This window comes from Anser brachyrhynchus (assembly GCF_964034855.1).
Source record: "Anser brachyrhynchus genome assembly, chromosome: 3".
Taxonomy (NCBI): Eukaryota; Metazoa; Chordata; class Aves; order Anseriformes; family Anatidae; genus Anser; species Anser brachyrhynchus.
In genome coordinates this window covers 89,457,083-89,479,154 of record NC_137696.1, presented here as the reverse complement: position 1 = coordinate 89,479,154, position 22,072 = coordinate 89,457,083, and the positions used below count along the sequence as shown (strand labels likewise).

The following is a 22,072-nucleotide window of genomic DNA, read 5'->3' as shown; positions in this document are numbered from 1 at the left end:
AACATGTGCAACTTCCAGAACTCTAATAAAGTGTTATAGCATAATATGAAATGCTAGCAGACTTTTTTTCTGAATTATTCTATGGCACTGAAGTACTCTAATGGTGTTGGTATTTTAATAAATCAGTCTCAATTTTCTTTAAGGCTTTGGTAATCCTTTGAAAGTGGCCACAAACTCTTGGAAAAGAGGAAACATCTATAGAAAGCTATCTAATAAGAGAATTCCAGTAACTGCTAAGTTCTCTGCCGGGAATTTTTTCCCCAGAACAAAACTCCAAGGACAACAAGAACCACGATTCCTACTGCTAAGCAATGAGAGCAGGATGTCAAAAAAGCTGAAAGACATCCATCACCAGAAGTGACATTTAAATAAACCATGCCCAGATTTTTGTCACAAAAGCTAATTTTGCCCACCAAACAGCCAAATACTCAATAAACAGAATGAACACAAACGTTAACATCTGCCAAGGCACAACACTGGACTTCAGAAGAGGATCTCTGCAGTGTCACTCCCATGAATCAAACCCAGCAGATCTACCTTCTGCCAGCTCATATTGCTTCTGTGTTTCCACTGGAAAAGTACAGTTCATATGAGCCAAGATGATCACTTGCCTCCATTTTCAGTAATATTGATTGTATCAGACTCTAGCAAGACAGCCAGTGAGACACTGTATGGAGAGGAAGCCAAAAAGGTGTGGTACTTTCCAAACTGAGTGTTTCTGGATAACCACTGTTCCAGAACTTTGAAGGAACTGACACAAGAAATAAGAGCTGCATGGCAAGAGAGGTCAAATCTGCTTTATCAGTCTCCACACTGAGTATCTATAGAGCCGCAGTTCATTTAGTTTGACATTATTAATTTGCAATTCTTTTTTCCATGAGGATTGAAGAATAGATGGGGGGAAAAAAAGGTAGAAAAACAGTATCTTGTATTTTTTTTCCCATTTTATCTTTGGTAAAAGAAAACTAAGGGCAGGATAGACAATCCTACTTTCTTTAATAAAGGTATCAGGTCATGCCAGGTAAGTGTGATAAACCAATATGGGAATTCTGTAAGACACTAAGTGCCACATAATCATTAGATTTAATTTTTTTCTTCCTTGATGAATGTCTTCTACCTCTCCTCCCTAGCTAATTTCTTACTCACTTTACAGCTGGGTTAATCATTATTAAAAAAATAAGTTAACTAAAATAAATCTTACCATAAATTAATGCTGGTGAATGCAATAAGCAGCAATGCTCAAACCAACAAAATTGATAGTAACTATTAATTTAGCAAAGAATAATATAAACGGAGTGTCTGTGAAACAAAGAAAATTCAGAAGTACAAACAAGAGAGACTGTGTGAAGTGCAGCTATTTAAGCTAGGAATTTTTCAGCTTGAAGAGAAAGAAGAATCCAGGGTACACTGATCATGAATCAGAAGTATGTGGCTGGGAAAAAACAGTCTTGACTCAGAAGTATGCTGGACAAGTTTCCATTTGAAACGGATATTTCTGTCACCATATACAACACAGGATGAATATTACTTGAAAGAGCTTTCAGTTTTTGCCTTCGAGATTCAGTGGAGAATAATCTAAATTGTCACAGATGCAGAGAAGGAAAAACTGGTATTGAATTTTCCACCGATCATTTTCTGAGAGACTACAAGTTATCTCTAACCTTGCAAAGAAAAAAATGAGAGGGAATATGACTGCACTTCACAGACAGGATGTGGACTGATTGCTGATCTTCAGAACAGCCTCCTCCAGACACCAAACCAATTATTCCAATGTGCCTGAAGGCAAGCAAGTATGGCAAAAGGTTGGCATGAATTAGCAGGCAACTCTAGACTGAGTTCAGATACAAGTGGGACAACAGTCAAAGCGGGGACAGACTACACAGGAGGAAGATGGAAACATTACTTCACTGTACAAGGACAGAGTTTTAAGAGCCAAAAGCTCAGCTGGAGCTGAAACAACCTGTAGATACGCAGGGCAAAGAGAAGTGCTTCTACAGTAACAGGAAGAAAAAACAACCAATTAACCACAGAGGTTTCATGATGACTACAAACAGCTAAATGTTATAATACCGACTTTTCAAGATGACGGATGTCGACTTTTCAAGAAGACGGATGTGGGGAACTACAGACTGATCAGTCTCACCTTTATCTCCAGGAACGTTGTAGAGTAAATTGTTCCTCAAGTCATTTCTGAGCACATGAGACCAGATGGTGAGTGGGAAGAGCCCACATGAATTTATCACCAATGGCAAATTATCTGGAAACCTGCTTTCTATGAAAGGGTGACTGGCTCTGGACACAACCAGAGAGCAGATGATGTCATTATCTTTCTTTTTTGCTTTTGCAAGCCAAATAGTTATATACAGTCTTCACGTAATTTGCATCCTTGCAATCAGTTTGAAAAATATGGACTGGGTAAACGTACTACGAGATGTGTGGAAAATGGGCTGGGACTGCAAGGCTCAAAGGGTTCTGGATCAGCTATATGAAGTCCAACTGGAAACCAATTACTAGTGGTGGTCCACAGGGATTAATACTGGAACCAGTACTGTTTCATGTCTTCAGTCATCTGGATGGAAGGATGGTGTGCACTCTTAGCGAGCCCACGGATGGATAGGGACAGGCTGAGGATGCATGCAGCAGTCCATGTGCTGAATGCCAGGCTGCCCTTCAGAAGGGCCTCAAGAGGCTAAAAAAAAAATGGGCAAACGAGGACTGATGAAATTCAAAGTCAAAAGTAAATTTACATACTTGGAAGAGAATATCCCCATAGAGCAGCACAGGACAGGGGCTATCTGGCTAGAAAAGGCTAACTCTGCAGAAAAGGACCTGTGAAGTCTGGACAGGCAGCCAGGTAAATATGAACCAGTACATGCCCTTGCAGCAAAGACGACCAACGGCATACTGGGCTAGCAAAAGCACAGCCATACAGTCAAAGGAAATGATTCTTCCCCTCTGTGCTCTATTTATGAGGTTACAGAGTATCATATCTATTCTGGGGCTCCTCAATACAAGAAAGATGTTGGCATGCTGGAAAAAGTCCAGGGGAGAGTTACCAAAATTAGGGACACGTGGCAGGAAACAGCTGAAAGAACTGTTTGCTCAATCCTAGGAGAAGGTGGCAAAGGGGAGATCTCATTGCCGCCTCCAACTACCTCACTGGAGGGTTGAGGAAAGATGCAAGAATCTTCTTAGAGGTGCACAGAGGCAGAATAAGAGACAATAGATACAGGCTGCAAAATGAGAAGTCCCAGTAAGATGTAAGGAAAAAAACACCACCATGGGGATGATTACAATTATGTTGCCTAGAAAGGTTGGGGTATCTACATTCTTGGAAGTACCACAAGTCAACTGGGCCAGGCCCTGAGCAACGTGATCTAGCCAGACATATTTTGAGCAGGAGGCTGGACTACAGAATCTAAATTGTTCTATGTTTTCAACATAGGGGACTGCTTTTGTCTGAGGTCTAGATAAATCAGCTTCCAGCTTTTGCTACAGATCATATAAATAATACAAGAATAAAAACTAGGAAAGAATCAAAGAAGAGGAAGGACAGAACAGGAAAAGATGATGATTTTCTCCTTGCCAGTTCATTTAATTAAGCGCATGTTTGTACAGCTTACTGAATGCCTTTATTCTGGTGTCATCTCTACTTTCTCTCTTTTTCCACCCGCTCTAATAATGCTCACCTTCCTGAACATTGACAATAATCTGCATCTATCCAGCCCATTTGAATGATACTCTCTCCTTTCCACTCATAATCCACAGAACTCACAGCACCACTATGAACAAGTCCAAATAGACTGCTGTACTTAACCAGTCTGTTACGAGTATAAGGAGTTTTTCTCCAGAGTGAGAAAAACAAAACACACAAGCTTCCATTAACTGCCATTCACAGTTCCAGTATCACAGCACACTCTAGTGATCAATTAACTGACAAGTTTAAGTACCTGTGTTGTCTACCTCAATTTAAGTAGGGCTTTAAAATGTAGGAAGCAGTCCAGATATTTTGAAGCTGTTTACACATATGTACATCTGTGTTTCTTGCTAGAAAGAAGCTTATTCCAGATATTAAATCAACTGCAGATATTTCAACATGCTAGATTAATTCCTCAGCTGGCACCAAAATGACTAGGAGAAATGGAACAGAGGGGAAACGGGAAGTGAGGATATATAGAAAAATGGAGAAAAACCCTAAAAACATAAAACTTGGAAACCTGGAAGTCTCGAAAATTAAAGACTGATGCAGAGATGTAAGTGGCTCTGCATGGAAACAAACCAGCCAAGTATCGGTACTGAACCAGCCTGATTAACTCAGCTGGCTGAACTTGCTGTGACTCCTGCACAGCCACCGACATGTCCCAACACTCGACTTCTCAGTGTTTCTTGAGGATTTGTTCACTTGAAACCATGTCAGGTCTGGTGCCTCTGTGACCTAATGACTGCTCTCAGGAAAAGAGCACAGAGGCTGGTCTCCTGCAGAACCTCTTGGGTTTTGCTGTACCATATCACTCATGCACTAGTTATTAGCTCAATATTAGCCAAGCCAAAACTAGGCCATTCCCATGCGAAGCCAGAGAAACATGTTTCCACTAAGACTCTTCACTGCTCCCTGGAGTAACACAGTGAAGACAACCCAGGCTGCCACAACAAAGTTAAGTCATGTCAGGCCTATGTTTTTAGCTTGCATTATGAGCTACATACACACAGCTGCACAGCATAGCTCCCAAGGCTGAGCTGTCCCTGGAAACAACAGTGATCTGCCTCTGGACCCCATCCAGTTCACATCTCCACATTCATGACATTGTTCATCTACAGAAAATTTCTGGATTGCAGAAACTGGAAGGAGACAGTGTATGGAAGCACATTTATACAACCCCCCGAAAATCTCAAAATCTCATCCAGTGACTTAAGAGGTTTCAGTTTAATTACTACACAGTTAATCCAGGAAAAAAAAAAAGACAAAGCAGAAACAGTAGCTGTGCAGCATCAGTAAGTCTGACATCAAGAAAGAGATGAGAATTACTTATGCTCTACACACATTCAATTTCCTTTTCTTAAAAAGGAAGAGGAAAGGATGCGGATAATTAATCTTCAGTGAAACAGTTCTTGAATGCCACTGGCAGAAGTCAGAGCCTGCTGTGACAAGAACTGTACAATCAAAGAATAAGATTACCTCAAAGTAGAAACGCAATTCCTAACTTTCAGATGGATGAGCTAGTCACCTAGGCTTTTTATACCTAATAGAGAGAAATAAGCATCTTCAGAGACGATTCAAAACAACCTGAAATAGCTCTGGAAGTGCCCTTTTTTCCAACTGATGATAGTCATCTAGGCTCCCACTAGCTTAATGTATCATTTTCAGACAATGAACGTATTATGCCTGGATTCAGCTCAAAGAATCCAGTTTGCGAGCCTGCAGACAGGCCAGACTGCACAGACTAGACAGAGCAAAGCAAAAGGAAATGAAGTGACTTTATGGAGATCATAGACCACATGTGACAAAACTAGCAATGGCATCCGGTGCAAGTTCCCTTATCACCACCCCATGCCATCTTCCATGGGATGAAAAGCTTTACCATTTTGCTAGCAATTAAACTTATCCTGCATCTCCACTCACCACAGTAACCTCAGCTTTATCCCTGTTTCTGAAGGACACCCCTCCATTACACACACTCTCCAAAGCCCTCCTCTCTCCCACCAATACTTTTATATACATACAGATGTGCATGTATTTTGTTTGTAGTCCTAAGTGTTTGTGTACGTGTCCATACATACAGACACAAACGCTTCGAACAAAATATTAGCAGCAGCATTAAATTCCTTTAGTCTATTTTAAGTTTCCAATTCATAATATTTCATTCATAAAATCCTATTGACATTAAAACCATTAGAATCATTAGAAGAGTGCTTAAAGGATTTTAAAAATATGACAATTTGATCCTTTCATATTGCAGCAAAAGTTTAAATAGGTTATTGTGGTTCTTGTATAAAGAGTTGTTCTCAATTAGGAAAAAAACTTACTTTATGGTGTTTTGGACCAGTGAATCCTCAGTTCCTTTATATCCAGCCCTTTTGATACCAGTACCAGGTGAATTATTCACACTCAGACATTTTTCTTCTTCCATTACAAGATCACGGAATGACTTCGGCAAAGCAGCACGTGATGAAGATGACCTTTTAAATAAATACATAAATACATACACACATACACATATAAAGTGATGTATCTTAGCTTCTGTATCTAGCCCTTATGCCTGCTAGACCCCATCCACTAAAACGTCACTTTGGATCAAACAGGTAAACATCAGATAAGTTCATTACTCTGAGGTACTTAAGCATTTTGGACTTTTGCAGAATTAACAGACACAGCTGTCAAACAGAACCAAGATACTGAACAAGTTACTTGGAAAAATCCCTTAACCTAACGTGAAATTCACGCGCTTCATTTTCTTTTACTTGCATAAGCATAATGTACACTGCTACTGAACTAGAGCCTGCATATCATCTTTCAAAAATAAAGTTTCATGAAAATACAGCACTTTAAAGTTATAGCTACTCTTAATGCTTTCTGATCCAAAGATTTATTTACAGAAATCAAGGTACTTACCCTCGGTTTCATCCCTCCCCATTAAGGCTTAGATTTAATTTTACATATGTTCTTACATTTAACTTTACTAACCAGAGCAGTCCCATTCATTTCAAACAACTATTCACAGTAATATCAAAAACATGAAATACATTTTAGAACTGATCTGCTCATCATCTACTCAAAGAAATAACAGATTAATTACAAGATTAGTTATAAATACCATTGAAGTAGAACAAGCTATCTATACGATGCTAATTAATTGTGCAACTACTGTAAGAAGGGAAGCCTTTGATGTCAAAGATGTTTGAACTACACCAATGTGGTATATAAATTAAGAAAACAAACATTAGGCAATTAAAATGTTACAACAAAAGCACCTGAATGCTATATATGATATCTAAACCACACTAGACTACCCAGCAGTATTTTTTTTTTTCCTATTGCATAAGCAGCACATATGCCATACACTTTATACATAGACATATAAAGCAGAATGGGAACCACCAAATAGGACTCAGAGCCATTCCACACGTCCTCTATTTGTACTACCAGTTGGCATCCAAGAGTCCGGGCAAGCGTTTGACCAGAAGTTCCCAAAACTTACTATACTGGCTAGGCAAATGGTTACCTTGGGATATGCTGTCACAGAAGCCTCCTCTGATACTATCTATCTAAATAGCCTACCTACCTATCTTCATGAAAATTCTGTACTGCAATCAGATCCACTTCCAACACTGCACCAAAAAAAGCACACCACCACCACAAAAACACAACCCAACTGTGTCATTCTCAGATTGTGATTCTATCCAAAACAATGCAGATGGCTTAAAATGGTTTGGCTTAAAAACTCTTATGCATTTTCCCAACAGTAACAGCCCTAAGTTTAAGCTTGTTCTTCCTGATAAAATTAGATAGAAATGACAGTGTAACATTAAAAAAAATCCTTAAAAAAAGCTTCTCTAAGTTGTAACTGCAAAACTTCAAAGCATGAAATTCCAAAACAGCTGATGTTTCAGAGTAAGCTGAAATACTGACAAACTGAATACCTAGACATTAAAATAGAGAAGTATTGTATATATCAATTCTGAAGAGAAAGTTTCCATTCTTGAAAAGCCATAGGCTCTCCCATCTCCCCCTACATTTCCACCATTCTTTGGAGAAGGTAGCACAGCGGTAGCATAGCTTCACTCCCCCCCCAAACTATGAAACGGTAGGTTACTTTTGGCAGAAAAGGTAGGGCATGGTAGAAGATATACTGTGCCTTTTAGTCAACGAAAAAAGAGCCGGAAGGTCCCACACCCTTCTGGCAAGCGTTCTCACTGCGCATCCAAGATGAGTATCTCATTTCATTGGAACACAAGTTCTATGGCTTTGACTATACTGCATGCACGGAAATCTCACTCCATTGCCAGACACACTCTAACAGCCCATTGTGAATTTACAGAATAGAACTTTGCAAATATGGTGTTAGCGCAGATCAGTAACACCCTTCTATTTCATGTACAAAAACCACTTCGAACAACTAGCAGGGGCAATCAAATAATTGCTGGCTTGCCTGAAGCAGCTTAAAGTTTCTTCAACAAATGCTCTTTTTCGGCAGCTAGGCATACATTAAAATATTCATATACCTCCCACTGGTTCTTTGCTTGAGCTCGAGCTAGCGGCATTTTCCAGCTCAGCAGCCAGGGGAACACTGCTGAGGAACATACAAAATCGTGTGTGGTGACCACATGAGCATTAGACCAGATTCCATCCTCCTGAAGTAGATGCTGGCCTTTCCACTTCAGATTATTTGCATAACACAGTAGAGCCCAGCTACTTTCAAAACCTGCTAAATCAGAACCTTAGTGTTTTCTGGAGAGAGTTATCTGATATACTCAAAAATCAGTCCATACTTGCTTTTTAAATGTAAGCAACAGTTCATGGGCAGTTGGTAGCTTAAAACTGAACAACACAATAAGTAAAGAATTATCTACAGGAGAGTAAATGAATAGTGCTAGTAGCTTACTTAGATGTCAGACAAATGAAGTTACATTCCATATTTTGATACACCTTTTATCAGAGCTTCTCTTAATGCTATTGCCTGTATTCAGAAGTAAATAATTTAACTATAGGCCACCTATCTCGTGCTTTAGTTCATTGGCACAAACACTTCTAAGGTCATTTATCTTACACTGAAAAACAGGCCTTCAGGAACACAAACTTCTGAAGAAATTCAGGTAACTCTGTAAGTCACTCGATGTCCTCCAACACCTACTTCAGATTTTGTATCTAAAAAGCTGTGTATGAAGGGAAGAAGAGAAAGACAGACGCCCATACAAACATCAGCACGGACATCCCCCAAGTCACCCACCGGATGGTGCACAAGAGCATCATTTCCCTGGTGCTGCCACACTGAGTCACTGATGGGTACAAATGTGGTAGGTTTCTAAGAACACAAACTGGTGTGTAAGTGAGCCCGAGCGATTTGTGTTTCTAAGACTGCATGCATCGTCACTGTAGATGTTGGGTTACACTCGCTGTTTATGCATAATTGTAACATTAGCAGTAAGATTAAGAATAGTAGCTAAAATACTATTGGAGTAACGTAACTCTGTATGTTGGACACTGGAAATATACACCACAATTTATTTTTTAATTATAATCAACACGTGATAAACAGATGCCTACAGAGGAGACTTTGTCAGAATCACTACTTGAAGGACACTTCATGCCACAATACCTTGAATCTACCACACAACAGCCCATTTCAGATCAGACTGATGCGATCCTTGAAAGGCCCTATAAAATACTAATGCTCTTTAACCGTAAGTCTGAATGTACTGATTGGTGTCGCTAGAGAAGCGAAGCTTGTTCTGGTGCCATAACTGCAAGTAGGATACTATTTTTAGAACCACTTATCTGTTTTAAAGTGCACGTTTTTGAGATGATTACAACATGCTCTCAAATTTTTCCTGTGAGTTACTGATAAATATTTTGTAATCCCAGCTCTACTCTACTGCTATTTATGTTCTGGAATATTTTTGTTATTACTGTCATCTTAAACTACGGTAACAGCATACCAACAGACCTGTGTGGAATCTCTAATAAATCTAAGGACACTCCAAAATCAAGGTGGTGATCATATTAACATCTGTGCAAGAAAGATGTGATAACTACATGAAATGGAACAGAGGACACAAGAAGTTCTAGATGTTACTTTAAGTTTATTTGACACAGGATAACTCTCAGGAAGCAACTACTGCCAGAAAGCAGCCTACCTTTTCCTCAGCCATCTCTTCATGTGATTTTTTTCTTCTCCTTACACTCATTAAATAGTTAACAGGCTACATGTCTGTTTTCAACTTACATAGCAAATAGGCAAAGATTCCAGCAGATGCATACTACTCTTATTTCTAAAAGGAGAAAGCAGTATATATAGAGGATCAAAGAAAAGAGTCCAAAGACACAAGAGGGAGGTGGCTCTAACTGTGGAAAGCATGTCTATCCTTTAAAAGACATGCTCCAATTTTACTTTGGTATCTATTCAATATGAAACTACAACATAAGTGTCTAAAACAGCTAAACTGTCTAGGTAACAGTTCCTTTAAAACAAAAAAGGTTACAGCAAGCTTTGTTCCCACTGAGGCACAAACAGGTAAACTCTAGAGACAGCAAATGGCCTAAAATTCTTCTAGGTATTCTGTATAACAAGTACAGAAGCAAGTTGCAATGAAAAACTAGACCTTCTTGAATGGGGAAAAGCAGGAGAACCATTCAACATTTGCCTCCACATAAAAGCATGCACATAAGCATTTATTCTGTAGTAATTAAACACACCAAATCCACAAAGCTTATGGCTACTTGTTCAGTTATGCCTCTGCATCCTCTGCATCATACAACACTAATTCTAACCGTGAAAAAGAAATCGTGAATCAGGCTAGCTGTAATTGTTCACTGCTGTAAACTCAGTTTGTTGAACAGATTATAAACCATTCTTGTTTGATATACTGATATTTACTTGAACATTTAAATTGTGTTTAAAATGACTTTTAATGCTGATTACACACATTATACCTCCTCCCACTTTAAGAGTCCTTAATAGCAGCATCCATCACTCCCTTGCTCTACTCCAAAATCTGTTTAGCCTTTTCCCCCAGGAAGAACAAACTTTTTTTTCCTGACAAAGAAAAACAGCATTGCTAATGGTTATTAATAACCTCTTCCTGACTAAGTTTCAGAGCTTGTGTTCTACCTCTTTCTATACGTCACTTTGATAACATCTGCAAATACCACATCACACGCAGGCAAGAGCCAGATGGGATGCAGCCCTCTGACTCATTATAGCAACCACTGCATTTCCCTGCCCCATTCAAGTTTCTAGATTACTACCAAATGTAGATACAAATAACATTAATCTTTTTAATGAACAGAATCTAGGTCATTTTTATTTAAGAAACTGCTTTTAAGACACTAATGTAAAAATCCTCTAAAAACCAGAAGCGATATTTGACTTGTAACATACCACGCGTTCCCCAGTTTTGCAACTTTTGTAGGTGTGGGTGGTGCAGTTATTAGTGGAGTAGGCTCCGTGCTGGTAGTTACTGAACCGTTATCTTTTGCTGCCAAGGCAATCATTTTCCTTTGCTTCTGAGAAAGCTTGATTCCATGAGAAGCCATTCTGCTGTAAATTGATATTGCAAATAAAGACGTAAGATCAGTGTCCTTTCAGATGACTTGTCTTTAAAATTGCGTATTAAACTGAGAAATTTCTTTCCTAGACCAAAATACTTTATCCAGTATGGTGAGAATGGGCAGAGGGTGGGCAGGGGGGGTGGTTGGATGGGGAGCAAAAGGAGGATCAGTAAGTATCAAGAGTGATGGAAAGAAAAGCACTATAAAATGACTCCTCATACCAACTCCTATAAAAGAAAATATAGGGTAGGAATAATTCTGAGAGAGATCCTCCACCAGATTAAGACTATTTTTGTGACTTTTCAGACTGACAGAAATTTAGTTCCCTTAAACCAAAAATATTCTTGTATTAAGAAAATGTACACAACAGAATACAGCCATTTTTTCCTATGTGTAATAATTTGTTTTCTAAGTCATTTGGATTCTTCATTCTCAGATGTTTGGTTCACAGCTTCTGAATCAACCTAAACATCAATCCTTTACTTGGCTCAAAGAAAAACAAAATAAGACCACAACAAATAGTTTCTTCCAATTTACCATAAGCATATATTACTGACTGCGTAATACATTTCTCTCCTGTGATACAAAGAACTTGATCAAAAGGCTCCAGGACTCTTTTCCTAGCTCTCCTTTACAAGAATGTCACACTTTAAAGGTCATGCAAGTCAACTCCAGTTCTCTTCCATACATCACCATGTAATAAATGCCTGTTTTAATTCTCTCACTATGTCTTTCAGGTGCTTCTCAGAGCAAGAACCACCCTTGACTAAGAATTGCCAGTATCAACATATTGATATGTTGAGGTGATGGGGGACAGAATATAACGGAAAGAATGTGAGACGAGATAAAACTTCAGGATCAGTTACAATATAGTCCACAAGTAATTTCCTAAGTGCTATGTACAACAGTTAATTCTTTTTGGCTGAAAATAGTAAAGTTCAGCAGAACAAACCAATTATTTAAGACAGCAACTTCCCAGCACTTCCTTGCTTTCTTGCTTTTCATTTCAAAAGCTAGGACGTTTTCACAGTAGTTGACCAAGCAAGACTACAGTGAAAATAAGGGGATAAATTTTGAATGATAAAAACACAAACAAAAAAACACTATAATGAACCATAATATAAGTAAACAAAGTCTTTCAAAAAAGAAAGAGGACATCTTTTCTCCTACTCGTTTTCAACTCTGAATTGCCAGAACCACTAAGTAAATTCATAATGGCCTAGTCTATCACACTTTTCTTTTATAGATTTTGGTTTTTTACCAACCTTGAATTTGTCTTTGGCATGGTTCCACATTTCTGCATATTTTCTTCAATTTCCATGATAGTTCTTAGATCCATAGCAGGAGGGCTGGCAGGACTAAATGAAAAATAAAAAGTTACCTTACAAGGCACTCATTTTTACTTACATTCCACAGTTCCAACCTTCACTGAAATCCTCTAAATCATACATAAGATTGGTAACCAGATGTATAATTGATGTCTGTTTCCTCAATTATGGCAAACCTCAAATACAATGTTTCTGACAAAACTTTTATAAATATATACATATTTAAGAACATACTATAAAAATACTCTCAAAACTCATTATACTATGAAACAAAAAGATGTGAACTGTGATTACTTTAAAAAAATTAGGAACCTAAATCCAGGATACTTATTTAGTAGCCAACTTCTCATGTTAAGTATTAGAGGAGCATTGTTCACAGCTTCTTCACACAGGCTGAAATATCCTTCTTTGAAGAACTTGTTTAAAAATATTTCACATGGCACAGAACCTTCTTTGCCAGTTAAAGCTCTGTACAAAACACCAGCTACACTGTCAAACTTCGGGAATCTTTTTTTTCTTGTAAATTGCCTACTTTTAAACTTCCATCGAAATAAACATGAATCGAATCCAGACATTTCCAAGATGTAAAACTATGAATTAAAACCTATGTATTCGAAGATATTTGTAAATTAACTACATTTAAAGACAGACCCTGAAATCAGACATAAGCAGCACTTTCTCTCTACATAAAACCAACTGCCATGGACTAAGCAGTGAATTAACCAGTAGGAAGTCACACCAAACCCTGTCATCACTGCTCCTTAGCAGTACTTCAACCAAATATGCTACGCTATTAATCCTTAAAACGCTCAACAGAACAGTGCTGCCTGCCTTTTTTGGATATCGTGTGCTAGCAATACTAGAAAAAGCAAACGAGTGCAAGGGAAACCCATAAAGGTACAGGAATATAACACCAAAGTCCTTTGGCTTTATTTGTTCCCTTTTCGTGTAACTCTCTAAAAAATATCCCAGAAAAATTGTAAGGCAGAAAATGGAGCGGGTACTTCTTCCAACTAGTCTGAACACTAAAGATTCGGTTGGAGGATGTGTCGCCCTCTCTGCACAGACTACGTGACAAGACAAAAGTCGAGACCTAATGGACCCTGCAGGCTGAATCATATACTTCAGAGCTGGGATTTTTAATTTCTACAGCTTTATCACCTGCATTCACAAAGCTCATCAGACACAACCAACAGAGGCTGGGAAAACTCTGGCAAGTTATCACTGTATGATTCCCTAAATCCTTGACCCTCTTCCCTCATCAGCCTTTACTGACAACTGTCAGAGTCAGGACATAAAGCAAGATGGAACTTCAGCCCATTAGAGTACTGCTGCTCTTTCACATGTAGATACTACTACAGATAAAAAATATCATATTCAATTATTTTATTACAGTACCAGTTAAAGCTGAGGTGTTGATTTTCACAGACCATTTAAGTTTAAAGGAATGGCTTAAAAACGCCAAAGCACAATAGTGCTTCCAATTGCTGCAAGCATCATCTGATTCCACAGAATATGGCCACGTATTTTACAAAAGGTTAATGAAGCAGGCCTCTTCAAAATAAGACTGCACAAGTCCAGACTGGTAAGACTTTAAAAAGTTATCAAAAGCTTTTCTCAAAGAAAAATTCTCAAAGAATGCATTTTTAATGCACGTCAAGTAACTTATGATCATTTTGAGGATCAATGAACTTTGCAGACTGAATAGGATTCGCCAGCACATGAAGAATACTGACTGTAACTTAGGTAGGTACAACAACTATTACTCCACCTGAAACTGGTTGCTACCCAATTGGGAGAGGTTGCAGAGTTGGTTTTGGAACTGGGAATGAACTGTGGAACAGACTGTACCAATGCTGACGATCCCCTGTATGACTTCATCTCCTTGTTAGGTTGAGAAGCTTTCATAGGCTGACTACATGCTTTGTCTTTCATCTAAAAGAGACAAAAAAACGTTGCATAAATATTCTCCAAATATTCTCAAAATTTTTCCCCTCAGAAAAAAAAGTGAACCCCTGCTCAGACTATTATTTGTAATCCCCCCTTATTTTTTGCTTCACACTTCACCCTGAATCATCTAAGTCCAAACATGCATCTTGTTAATGGAAAATTTACTCTGAGATGTTCACTTCTAAAGCTCTAACACTTAATGTAGGCAGAAATACCTCAAAATTATTTTTCTTTGCCAGTTAAGCAAAAGTCTCTCCGTCTTAAGGACGACAGCTTCTCAGAAACACTCCAAAGATGCAAACCCTGCTTTTGATGGATTAGATAAACATAAAAATAAATTGCTAGGAACAAATAGATCCAACCTCAGTCTTCTCTGGATGAAATCCTTTTGTGAAGTCAGGGGACTGCAAGTCTCTGGGGCTACCCACTCCTGCATAACTACCTTCAGAGTCAGAGGTTAGGAGTTCTGGAAGCGATTCTACAGAGTTAGTTTTATCCAGCTTTATGGAGCCTAAGAAATAAGAACAGGAAGTAAAACTATTATATCATGAGAGCAGGACTAAACAATGCTTAAAAAAGCAAAGCAAAAATTATTAGCTACATAGCATGGGTACAAAATAACTAATTTGTTACACTAAAGTGTCCATTAGCTTTGTTTTTTACAAAAGCCATGCTTTTACAGAAAACTTTGCACACAAGCTTAAGATGACAACCATCGCTTTAAACAACTTAGTCTTAGGAATTCACCATTCAAATTCAACTGTGGTGTTTGCTAGAAAACAAATCTTTGCAAGGTTTAATGGTTGAAGTATAAAAATTGCATTGCATGTTAAACTTTATGCTCTGTTTTTATATCTGAAAGGAAACACTTTCCCACTGACCTGTAGAGGCTGGACTCTGAATAATGTCTGATAGATTATATCCCCCAGAACTGTCAGAGCGTTTCCGTGGCTTCTTTTTTGCCTTAGTTTTTGCTCTTTTGAAAAGGGCTTCCCTGTTAAAAACAAAAAATTACAAGATGGATTAAACCATGAAGGAAATCTAGTCTCAGAAGTATCAATGTCAAGTTTTTCAGGCAACAGCCGTGGTTATGCTTTAAGTAGTAATAGTTGCTCCCATCAGCTGTCACTAGCTGTTTCCTCCTCCTCTGGCATTACCCTTGTTTATGCATTGGCATAAATATTTAGTAAATGATTCAGGGGGGAAAAATAGGAGGAAAAGAAAAAACCTCTCACGTAGATCTAGTCTCTGATCTGTTCCACTGCACAAACACTTCTGCTGAGACAGTGGAAGATACAGCAGCTGCATAGGCTGGCACTGCCACCTAGGTCAGATTAAGCTTGCTACACATCACAGCAATTGGCAGAAAGCGAAGTAGTTCCTTATGCCCAGCAGAGATACTGACACCAAGTTAGCACTACCACTACAATAGAGTAGGTATGTGGTCATGTAACCACCATGTCACTTGTTCCTACATATCCTACAACGTTAGGGATAGCGGAATCAAATAAAAGGACTCTTATTTTAACAAAACTACTAGAAATTCAGAATTAAATGAATCACAGCTACAGTACCTCGATTTCTTCTCTACCTTGGGGAGATAAATATATATGAACCTATTTATTCCTGCATCAATACTGTAACCTTAAAATATTTTTCTTTTTAAAAGAAAATTTCCCTATCCCCTAAAGGCTATCACATAGCCTGTAAAAAAGACTGAAAGGATGAAAAAAGGATGAAAGGCTTTAGGTCTAATAACAAAACAGCCTCTCAGTTCCTTTGATCTACCAGCTCTTATCTAAACTAGTTCACTTTAACACAACTTCACATTACCAAGTCATCACACCTAATTAATTTTTCATAGTTGTGAACATGTCACAGTCAATTTCTCCAGTTTAAAAACTGTACCAAAACAAGTAGCTGTAAGTTTATTTGCTCATCAGAAAAGAAGCATATTAAGTTAGCCTGACAAGACTCTACAAATCCTATTGGTCTCACCTCCCTGTCTTTACAAGTGTAAAAGCAGAATGACAGAAGTCCATAAAGCTACCAAGAACAAGTTACCTGATCTACAGTTGTTTGAATCACATTTTCTAACACTTCTTAAACATAGGCAGTTTGTTTTAATCACTCTTCAGCAGATAGTACCAACAGATTAAAAACTCATGCTACAAAGCTTGCTATTTCACATGACATTGTTAACATTAAGAAATGCAGATTAACAGTATTTTCCAAATATATAGTACATTAAAAATATGTATTTTTCTCTTTTTCTCCTAATTCAGTGAATTTCATAGTTTTTTCTCATACATACATAGGTGCTGCCACATATGCACAATGCCTAAACATTGTTTTCAATGCTCATTTTCCTACTTTTGCTGGACAGAATAGGACAGATAGAAGGGACCTACAAACATCAAGCCCAACTGCTTGCCTGTTTCAGGGCTATCCAAAAGTTAAAGCATTATTAATGGAGGCATTATCCAAATGTTCCTTGAACACTGACTGACATGGGGCATTAACCACCTCTTCAGGAAAGCCTGTTCCAGAATTTGACCACCCCTCACAGTAACAAAAATTCCCTTTCAATCTATCTAGTCTGAACCTTCCCTGAAGCAGCTTTGTGCTGTTCCCATGCATCCTATCACTGATTCCCAGGGAGCAGAGACTAGCACTTCCCTCTCTCCTCCCCTGCTCAGCAGGCTGCCGAGAGCCACAAGGTCACCCTTCAGCCTCCTTTTCTCCAGACCGGTCAACCCAAGTGTCCTCAGCCTCTCCTCATAGCACATGCCTTCCATCCCTTTTTACCATCTTTGCTGCTCTCATCTGGATGCTTTCAAGCACCTTAACATCCTTTTTATATTGTGGAGCCCAGAACTACACATAATATTCCAGGAGAGGCCACACCAGTGCTAAATATAGCAGGAGGATTACCTCTTTTGACAGGGCACATAGCTGGCTCATGTTGAGCCTGCTGCCAACCACCACCCCCAGATCCCGTGCTGCTGAGCTGCTCTCCAGCCACTTGTCTCCCAGTCTGTACCTGTGTCCAGCACTGCTCTGTCAATCAGATAGGGAGGGGGGAAAGTGCTCCACTGCAATTTCACAACATTTTGTAATACTTAAGGGCACTGAGAAGTCTTTGAAATCTCCATTGCTCCTATTTCCTAATATATTTCAATTCTGAACCCAAATGGAGTCAGTCAGGCACCATACAAAGGCGTATAAATACCATATGTACCTCACTTAGTTACAAATGTTGATGTAAAACAGATACTTACTGAGAACTCTGTTCTGTATTAATTTCCTCCTTTAAAAAAACAAAGTTCTCTCCATCTTCAGGTTCAAAAGAACTCAAATCAGGTCCATCTGGATAGGGAGTAATTACCCTCCTGACCATAGCTGGAATCTGTAGTTGGAAAAGCTGTTAAAATCACTGCTCTTTAATTGCTTCCTAGTAAATACTTGATCTCTTGTGGAAGGACCAAAAATGACAGTTATTTAAAACACTTTTATAGATTAAGCAACTGATTATTTAACCAGTTTACAAACTTCAGTTACTTCTCTAAGCAGAATGGAAGAAGAATTCTTTCTTTTAAGTGATAGACTCAGAATGTATATACGTTTCAGCTGCCTCTAACTCCTGACAGAAGACATTTCATGTTTGCATTAACTCTCGTCCTTTACTTCCATACAGTTAAAGAATACAGGATTATAATGCACCTTGGTTTTCCCCTTATGCATGGAAGTTCAACTTTTACATTATTTTTCTCATTGCCCTTAAGATCTAATGAGAACACTGTACTTTTCACTGGTGAAAGTCTTATTTGTTTTCTTCTCCTTTCTTCTAAGGGATGTCCTTTTCCACAAATCTTCCTTAATTTTTCCCCACACAACAATTGTTAATTAAAGAACATTTAATGGATTTATAGGACTGTACTGTTGTAGCAATGGCTAGTAACTAAGGAAATATGAGCTCCATGAGAGTGGTAATAGCAGCAGCCAACCTTCATTTTTTGAGTCATACGTTCCACTTGCAACCTGTCAACTACAGACCCTGCAGGTATGTATTATCCACCTGTTCTCACTTTAAACCTGACCACCTTACACTCAAGTTGTTCAGCTTACCATTTTCCTGTAGTAAACAGAAAGATCCTTTACAACTTCATCACTTAAGACATCCAGAGTCCTTAAAAACAAACAAAAAACAAACATTGCTTTTTCAAGCTTTCAAGATAAGCTTAGCTTGAAAAAGATAAAAATAAAAATTACATTAATGAAAAGCTCAAATGAACGTCCTAAATAAATCTTAGATGCATTATTACACATCCATAGTAGTCACGCAAATGGAAGGAAGTATAAACTAGTTAATGCTCTTGTTATAAGGCAGGATTAAAACCCTAACCTTTCTAGACAGTCTACATTTCCTTAAAGCCACAGCCAACACAGACCTATGTAGTTAATTACAATGAACTGATTATTGCCTTACCTGTTTCTGCATAGATATGTGTCTGACACATATCTAACATCCAAGTCTAAGCAAATTCTTCTGTAAAGTTCAGCCACAATATCCTCTGACATTTATGCCAGAAAGTAATACTATAACAAGTTCTGCAACAAAATTCTATCATGCCTGCATGAATGGCTCTCCTTGCCCAAGGCTATAATTGCTAAGTTTTGTCTCAAGCCTACCAGATCAGAATTCTTGCTACCTATTAATGACTGGGTATGACTTCATACGTATGAAGATGTAAAGAGAAGTTTCTCCCCCTAATTCGGGCTTTTCATGCCAGATTGTAACATAGTTTTTTGTACTCAGAGTACGTACAGATAGATATATAATTAGCTTCTCTCTCCGTTTGGCAAAAATGAGCCTTCCTTTATAGGAACAGCATTCAGTTGCGCTTTAAGAACCTTATAGTTCTTGCAAAAACTGCCTTTTTGGAATATCTGAATTAAAGAGCTAGTACACAAACACATATGCATCTCTCCTTACCTTGCTTCAAGCAAAGCTGCCATATTGAGTCCTATGAACTGCAGGCAGGACAGTTTTAACTGTTCAGCATTATACGTTGCTGAGAACTCCAGCAGCTCAGCAGCATTCTTTAAAGTAACTGCAAAGAGAAAACACAACAAACTAAGTTCATAAAATCCCGAAGGCTGGAAAAGACCTCCAAGACATCTGGTCCAACCGTCCCCCTACCACCAATATCCCCCACTAAACCACTACCTTAAATAGAATCACGGAGAACAGGATAACATGTTACTATATCATGTAGCATTTTTTCGGACTTGTTGCACAGCAAAAACAAGTTAATTAAACATCAAGAAATATTTTTCCTTCCTAGAAAAAACACTAATACTCAAATAGTCATAAACTACAGCAAGCTCCACATAACTTCACAGCAGCTTGAATGCAAGGGCTACTTCACAGAAATATAAAGATCCTACCTACAGATACATTAATTTCAGTATATTGAAATTCAGTGGATCAAGGGGAAAAAGAAAGTTAAAACCAGCAATTTTCATACACACAGCACAAAACTCTTCATTAATCTCCAAATCTTCCTTTAGGTGGGAAAAAGAAAAAAAGCTGGGGGGAAGGTGAAGTCATCAAGAAATGACAAGCAAAAATTGTATGCTGCCTTTGCATGTGAAGCTGAGCAACATCTAATGTTTTCTAGAAGAGACAGATCTTAATAGCCATATAGGAACACTACTGTGTCAACTAATCAGAAGACACAGGAGAACTCAATGCAAGGACAGAAATAGAAACACAACACAAATTTTGTCATGTTTTAAAGACAAGGAATCTGAATTTAATGAAGAGAACAGAAATTGGCAGAAATAAAGCTCTGATAAATTTGGTTTTTGTGATTTTTTTTTAAATAATTAAAGATGGCGAAATGAAGAAAAGGAATAAAGAAAAGGAAGCTTAAAGAAATAATGATTATGCTAATCTAGAACCTTACCCAAACTAAAGAAGCAACAGTCATCACTGTGCAATTAATGGCAGAAGGTAACCAGAGCAAAGAAATATAAGTAATTCCATGCTGAGATAAAGATGAAAAGCCAACATCTAAAAAAGTATTTTAATCTTTGAGCCATTGTAATAGAAGTGTAAGAACTCACGTTTTTCTGCAATGGCTACTTCACACATTTCTTTTAGTCTGGATATAAGTAGCTGGTCTGCTACCACAAGAACGTTACATATGAATTCCACATTTTGAGAATCTGGAAAATAAAGCATCACATAAACAGTGGAGGCAAATCATGAGCAACTGTAACACACAGAGCTTCAGCAAGATTTTAGCTGGAGACAAACGTACTGGCTCTGCCAATTCTGATGGGGGTTTTCACAACACAAGGAATAAAATAGAAAACCATAAAAGGTGATTATTATATGTATTTTTTTTTAAAGCTAAAGAAGGGAAAAGGGAAACTGGAGAGTCTGACAAACTGGGAAAAAAGGTACAACACAGCTTGGGGTAAACAGTCTCAAAATATAAAGACACACCAATTTGGATTTTCTACATAAAACTTCAATGCAAGCATGGAATTTCTATTTTAAAAATAAAAAACATGCAGAAGCTGCAGTTGAGTTAAAAATATGTTACTGGCACCTTTTACTGCAAGAGCTTCATCTGTATACAGGTAATCTATAATTATCTGCAGTATGTCAGAATGGATCGGCATTTCCAGAGCAGAACAACAGGAAGCCTAAAATGCAAAAGGAGAGGAAAAAAAGGTAAAAGAAGTTAACTACTTAGAATAAAATAAATTAAGACAGTAATTATATTTAGCAAATCACTCAGGCTGAAGTTCACATTTTCAACGTTAAACAATTATTTAAGCATTTGGACAAAATCTCTTCAAATTCTTAAAGAATTGATCGAAGCAGTACAATTAAAGTCTGTCCAAACTTCTAAATAACCAGGAAACTGCTCGGTGTTTTTCATCAATTCAAGGGTCTTCTCTAACAATCCTCTTTAATTACATGATTTTAAACACAACTGTTCAAAAGTAGAGAACTGAACTTCTTTCCTTTCAAGGCAGAACATCTAGTGAAATCACAAGTTATCATTTAAGAATAGAATTGTAAGGTTACATTTAGCATTTTCTGTGGGATTAACAGTAAAGAATCCTCATCAAACCCTTCATTTGAAGAACCATTGTAACCATTAAGGCAAAGCTTTCATATGAGCAAACATTAGCCATTAAATCATGTAATTGTCATTGTTCAAGTTTATTCAGTGTCACTGCTTAACAATTTCTATTTATTTCAGTCAGGGCTGAAACAAAGTTTCATACTAAAAGATTTATTTTGCTTAAAAACGCGTTACTGGTACTGACATATCTCCCATCCTAGGTTTAAAAAACTCTTACAGACAGATTTTTATACAACATCTATAGCACTTGATTCACAAAATATTTACTTATGAATACAGTATGATTTAGATTTGCTTATGAAATAATAGACAACTGAATCTACATACAGCTGATACAGCCATCACCAACACAAATCAAC

The 22,072-nt window shown here is 37.9% G+C and overlaps 1 protein-coding gene across 3 annotated transcripts in view; it reads right to left on the bottom strand.

Annotated features, from left to right (window-relative positions):
• Positions 1-22,072, bottom strand: part of IBTK (inhibitor of Bruton tyrosine kinase) — a 54,919-nt gene that overhangs the window by 3,803 nt on the left and 29,044 nt on the right. For 2 of the 3 annotated variants that reach the window (XM_080584487.1, XM_080584488.1), the window contains exons 16-26: positions 21,168-21,264; positions 20,677-20,778; positions 19,541-19,658; positions 18,673-18,733; positions 17,826-17,953; positions 15,426-15,538; positions 14,907-15,055; positions 14,366-14,529; positions 12,532-12,624; positions 11,097-11,255; positions 6,025-6,177 (exon numbers count right to left, since the gene is read on the bottom strand). In XM_080584487.1, the coding sequence (XP_080440613.1) occupies positions 6,025-6,177; positions 11,097-11,255; positions 12,532-12,624; positions 14,366-14,529; positions 14,907-15,055; positions 15,426-15,538; positions 17,826-17,953; positions 18,673-18,733; positions 19,541-19,658; positions 20,677-20,778; positions 21,168-21,264 (1,337 nt within the window). The remainder of the gene's footprint in view (positions 1-6,024; positions 6,178-11,096; positions 11,256-12,531; positions 12,625-14,365; positions 14,530-14,906; positions 15,056-15,425; positions 15,539-17,825; positions 17,954-18,672; positions 18,734-19,540; positions 19,659-20,676; positions 20,779-21,167; positions 21,265-22,072) is intronic. The other variant, XM_080584489.1, reaches the window with a different exon arrangement.